The sequence below is a fragment of the Cyanistes caeruleus genome, chromosome 13, assembly GCF_971803275.1.
Source record: "Cyanistes caeruleus chromosome 13, bCyaCae1.hap1.1, whole genome shotgun sequence".
Taxonomy (NCBI): Eukaryota; Metazoa; Chordata; class Aves; order Passeriformes; family Paridae; genus Cyanistes; species Cyanistes caeruleus.
Window position 1 is genome coordinate 6,268,175 of NC_141713.1, and position 6,000 is coordinate 6,274,174.

A 6,000-nucleotide genomic window follows, 5' to 3' on the forward strand; every position below is an offset into this window, starting at 1 on the left:
GGAACCCTTTGGTGATTAACTTCTGTATTTATCTTTGATACTTATATTCCTCCTGAAGATGCAATTTCTAGATTTTCGTTGATATCTCAAACCTCAGCAGCAATAAAACTGCACAGAAGGAGCCTTACCCAGAGACCACATACACACACTCTCACCTGGAGTCACACAGCACTAATTTTACTGCAGACACTTAGTTCAGAGAGTTTTTGTGGGCTACAGTCAAGCAGTGCTGCATGGGCAAAGCTCTCCCCAGGAAGTTAAGCATGGCTCAAAAGTTTTCATTCAGCAAAACAAGAAACAATTTGGCATTCATTCCCACGCAAACACCAATGCACCCTCCTTGGGAGGGACCAATTATTTTCCTTTCCATCCCATGCTCAGGCCAGTCATCCTCTATCACTTGATAAAACACATGAATAGCTGCATTCAAAGCTGTAGCAAACAGAGACAGCTCAGTAAAGCTCTGTAAAAACAGCTCCCCAGAGCACAGCACAGAACTGGTTCCCAACGCGCTTCCCATATGCATGCCCTTTATCTAAAGAAGCCCATGACTTTGGCAGATGTTGGATGCTTGCAACTAGGTCAGTCTGAACCAGAACGAGTCGAGGCCAAAGGCTAGGGAGAGAAATTAAACTGCGCTCCTGCTCCACAAACTGTGGCTGTCAAAACGAGAGCTCCCTGCCTTCTGCTCAAGCAATGATTTCACCACTGGCTAGGCAAAAGATTTGACTGGCAGGGTGATGAAATGCCTCAGTGCTGAACCGCCAGGAGCACTTGGAACGTTATTACCAGTGAAAATATTCCAAAATATAGCGCACGTAGGAATTCACGGGGAGGGAGGTAGACAGGCAGCAAGGTGTTGCCAAGGTGTGTGAATCAGCCCTATGGAAATCCTCATCGCTGCACGGCTGGCATGACTGATCACACTGCTGCATCCACCCAAAAGGCACAAGGCTCCAGCTGGAGAACAGAGGCTCCAGCCCTTCCCTCCTGGTGCCATCTGCACCACTCAGCTCTTTCATCCACTGCCCAGCACTGCAGGAGAGCAACTGCAGGTGGAAATCAGCTGGGCTTTTAAAAGTTACTGCAAAATTCCTGAGTAACTTCTGCAGCAGGAGTGCCTGCAGACTACGAGCAGCATTTTCCCCACTGCCACTGCAGTTGCTGGGAAATTCAAGTTTCCAAAAGCACGCAGGAGTAATTAGATGAAGCCAAATAAATGTGTACACAAAACCTTACACGAATATGCAAATAATAGGGTGTATTCAACAGCCCCAGAAATTAAAGCAGCAGCGCAGGCTTGTATTTGCATAAACTATGCAGGATATGGCACCAAGTAATTTTGGAACAAGTGCATTTTGAAAACAGCAAGCATAATAATAGACAAATATTTTGGAACGTGACATTGATCAAATACTCCCTAAAACTTCACATGAAGAACCTCAGAGACATTGCACTATTTAAACACAGACATCTACTGCTGGCATCCTGGGGTATTTTCACTGCTGAGTTCTGTGGGAAAAGAATTGGACTTTATATAGATCTTTATCAGCATTTATTATTTATAAAGCCCTGTTGGCAAGCACAATGTTTTATGAACAAATAAAAGTGAATGATCCTTGCTTAAAAACCACATAATGAATGAATGTATACTTTGTGCATATATTCAAGTGGTTGCTGCTAGTCTGTTGCACAGTGAACATGGAAAAGGGGAGGTTTTTACATCTCTAAAAAGAAATAACAATAGCCACTTCTAAATGTACTGACATAAAAGCCCAATCCACACTGAGCTCTTCAATTACTCCTGAGAAGCCAAGCCCCTGACTTATTTTCTTAGCTAGCTGAGTTTCTGCTGTCATGGTCTCCCAGTGCCAAACAAGACAAAATCTGAGGAAACCAACTTGTCACCCTATAAGGCAAAAAAAGGTTTCTCTTCCTGAGTTACAAATAACTAGGGAAAGTCACACATGTGGCCAAGGAAAGCAGAAACATGAATACAGAACTCCCCCACTGCTGACAGGCTAAAATTAGTAGTTTATTCAACTGCCCAGAACTACACACTGTGCCTGTCCTATGCAGCATCTCCCTATTTGTCTGTCTTTCTGTTTGCTCTCCACTTTGTCTCGCCCGCTAATTTGTCCCTGGGGGAGCAGCCCAGCAGCCACCACCGAGCCCCACTCATCCCAGAGGCCCCAGCAAATGAATTTACACTTGCAGCTACACCTGGGCCACTCTGCAGTGCCTCCACTGATTCCACCCCATGGCAGCACCTGAGAGCAGCCCTCGGCCCCACAGGACACTCAGTCTGCAAAAAGGACTAAGTCCTCCATGCTTTCCACCGAGCATCTTTGCTGCTCGTGCTCTCAGTCCCCTGCAGCACCTGTAAGCACAGCGCTGGGCAGGTCTGCTTTGAGCACAGATTCACCCTGCAATGGCAATTCCACATCTGCATCTGCTCACTGTATGAAGAGCTCCATGGCATTTGCAATGACGGCAGATAAATTATACAGGGAACAGAGGAACACTTTCCCAGTGCAGCTGGGCCACTGCTTATGCATGCTAGGGATTGTTTTGAGTTTAGTTTGCTTTTTTTCTTTCCCCTCACTGCCCAGTCCCGCTGGCCATGGGGCACACGGTCATGCTGCTCAGGACACAGACCTGGGGAAAGGCAGAGAGCAGAGACAGCAGCACCTCAGTCGAGTTCATCCCTTGGAGGAGGGAGGACTCTGGGAATCGCAGGGCTCATTTCCAGGCAGTGGGGCTGGCGTGTGTGAAACACTCCAAACGAGCAGCAACGCCTCTCCGGTATGAAGCACACCCAGGAGTTGGGGAGAACAGGAAAAGAAATGCTAAACTGGTGAGGAGTGAGCAATGCAAAGGAGTTTGAGGAAAATGCCACACGAGGGACTAATGCTGCTGATCCTACGCTGAACACCCCAGCCAGGCGTGCTGATATACATACATATATATACATATATACAGCCCTCTAGCAGATCCATACATTCCTGGCACACCGGTGCCCACTGGGTGACATCAACCGTGGGCTCTTCCTTGACTATTACTTGGAGGAAGGATTATCCTACACTCATTCACACTGACAGCTCATTTTGCAAGTAACTCATCGGAAACAATGTATTTACTTACTGAGGTGTTACTCACATGAAACAGGCATGTTCCTGCCAGGCGCCTACAAATTAAGTTATATCCACATATACTTCACCTAGGGTATGGGACTGCCGAATTTATCTCATCAGATGGGATGCAGTTTCCCTTGGAATTACAACTACGCTTCAAACTTGTGTTTTATTATATGGAGATGAATTCTAATTTCCATTTCTTATTAAGAGGGAGTATTAACCATGGTTAGTTTAGTCACATACCTTGAAAAATTATAGATCACGTTCAGTACAAATTTGCATAAGTAGTTTGAGCATGTGAGAGAAGCAATGCTAAATACTGAATACAAGTACCAAATGCAGAGTTCTTACATTTACTGTAGAATATATTATGTGTATGGCCTCAAAAAGCCTCAGAGATTACGAATACATTTCTTTTCCATGGAAACTATAATTCTCAAATCCAGCAAGCTATTTCGAGAAATTTAAATCACAGAAATTTATACACTTACATCTGCTGGAAGCAGAACATTTCCACAGGCTGTACACTTCAAGGCACAAGCACAGCCGTATGGACATCTTCCCAACTCTTCTACTACACTTCTGCCTCTGACACCACATCTCACTATGCAGATTTAGCGCTAAAGTCTTATTTGGATTGTTCTGTACCCAGCACCGGGACTTTCGGGGCCGCTGCGCTTTGCACCGCTGCATCACTTAAGAGGATGAGGAGAAAGCGGTAACGCGGGAGGCACGAAATAAATGCCACGCTAGCTTCTGCCGGTATTTATTCAGTGTGAAGTGGAAAGGCTGGCGCTGGAGCCGAGTGCCCGGGCAGCCGGAGCCCGGCGCCGGTGCCAGCCCGCCCCGGGCACGGCGGCGCTCCGGGCGCTCCGAGTGCCGCGGACCGGCCGCACAAGTTGGGCGGCAGCGGGTGGGTGACCCCTCGGCACTGCTGAGTCATTTCAGCCGCCGAACGCCGGGCTGCCCTGACCCCCCTCCCCGGGCTGGGGGGCTGCTCGCAGAGCCGCCCCGGCGCCGGGGAAACTTCCCCTGCGCTCCCCGCCCGCGGCTCAGCCCCGCCGGCGCGGGGGGCTGCGGGCCGGCCGCACTCACCAGGTAGGCTCCCACCGTGCCCTGGGCCAGCATCAGGGCGCACTCGGACACCAGGAAGAGCTGGATGCTGGAGAAGCAGGAGACCTTCCTCCGCCGCCTGCGCTGCCGCGGCGCGCCGGCCCCCGGGAGCTCGCTGCCGCCGCCGCCGCCCGCCGAGCCCCGCTTCCCCGGCATCCTCCCGGGCACCGCCGCTCCGCCGCCGCGGGATGGCGGGCCCCGCGGCTGCTCCGCGCCTTCCTCCTCCTCCGCCTCCTCCTCCTCCTCCTCCTCCTCGGGGTGCCAATCACAGCGGCAACCCGCGGCTGCCTCTCCGCCCGCGGGCTGCTGCCATGGCCAGCTCTCCGCCGCCTCCGCCGCCGCCTCCTCGCTTCTCCCCTCCCCTCCCCTCGCCCGGCCGCGCTCCCTCTCTCCGCCGGCTCCGCGCAGGCCGAATCCGCGTCCCCGCCGGCGAGGGGCGGGGAACGCGCGGGGCCGGGGCCGGGGCCGGGGCTGGCGGAGGCTCCGCGGCGGGCGGGGCGGCCCCGTCCCGGGCTGCGGGCACGGCGGGGGGAGCGGCGGCCCCGTCCCGGGCTGCGGGCACGGCGGGGGGAGCGGCGGCCCCGGCCCCGCTGCCCCCCGGGCGCGCACCCGCGGCCGGAGGGAGCGGGGATGCTCCAGCGCGGCGCTGGCAGCCCGGATTGTCCCCGCAGCTTGGGGGCAGGATGCCCCCGCATCGGCCCTGCCCGCGACTCCCTGCCGGGGTGCGTCCCCTGGTCCCTTCAGGTTTAGGGCCCCTTTACAGAGGGAAACGGAGGCCCCAGAGAAATTAAAGGTGAGAAGAAGTGAGCGGCAGGAGGGGACTCGCATCGCGCTGCCATGTGCGCCAGCCTTGGCCGCGCTTCTTGCCCCTGCCACCTGCCTTCCCTGGTGCCCTTTGCACTCAGACCCACCTCGAGTTCTAATTTCAAGAGATATCTTCTGTTAAAAACCACTAATCTTCACTTCTACGATTACAGATCACATTCCTTGTCGGCGCAATTGCAAAACCTGATCTGTTTCACTCTTCCCATGCACTTTTCTAGTTCATTTCTGGATCCACACTGGGGGCTGCTGTTCCTCTTCCTTGTGTTGTTAAATTCTAAGTTATGTAGAACTTTAAATCCATTATCCATTTAGTACTGGGATGCCCATGACCTTTGAGAGGAAGAATTTTCTGTGATTACAGGTTATATTTTTCCAGAAATACACCATTATTTGCATCCCAAATTTCATTTTCAAAGGTAATTGAGGCCTTGAAGCTCCTGGACACCTCAGAAGATATCTTTGAAAATGGAACTTAAGACCATTCTAATTTTCAGGGCATAAACCAGTCAGCACCAGGAAGTCAAGAGAACTGATAACTTGAATGAGCCCTTTTTTCTTCCCGTGCTCTTTTTGAGTTTCATCTCCCAAAATATTATCGCTTCTTGGGGGCTTTTTATTTTGGCCTATTTTTACGTGAGTAACCTTTTTAAACCTGATGCTGAAAACCTCTGAGCAGAGTCTCCACCCAGGCTGATGAATCTTTACTCAGACCAGCTGGTGCACATTGCAGAACTGCAAGCCATTGCTGGAAAGAAAATGGAGAAGAGAGCTGGCACACTCAGTTGCTGCCCTTCGCTCTGCCAACAGTCAGCTGCCAACAGGTCCCTCCCATGCTGAACTTTGTCTTGCCACAGCTTTTCCAGCAGGTCTGGGCCACATCAACAAGTGTCAATAGTTCGGTCCACCTCAGGGACACAGTCTCCAA

At 51.9% G+C, this 6,000-nt stretch overlaps 1 protein-coding gene across 2 annotated transcripts in view; it reads right to left on the minus strand.

The window, feature by feature from the left end:
* SLCO3A1 (solute carrier organic anion transporter family member 3A1) overlaps positions 1-5,695 on the minus strand; it is a 130,914-nt gene extending 125,219 nt beyond the window's left edge. The window contains exons 1-2 of one of the 2 annotated variants that reach the window (XM_086848313.1): positions 5,589-5,695; positions 5,162-5,405 (exon numbers count right to left, since the gene is read on the minus strand). Coding sequence is in view for 1 of the 2 variants with exons in the window: in XM_086848312.1 (XP_086704438.1) it covers positions 4,233-4,406 (174 nt within the window). In the remaining variant the exon portion in view is untranslated. Of the gene's footprint in view, positions 1-4,232; positions 4,430-5,161; positions 5,406-5,588 lie in introns of those variants that run through there. The other variant, XM_086848312.1, reaches the window with a different exon arrangement.
* Between the last annotated feature and the right edge of the window lie 305 nt (positions 5,696-6,000).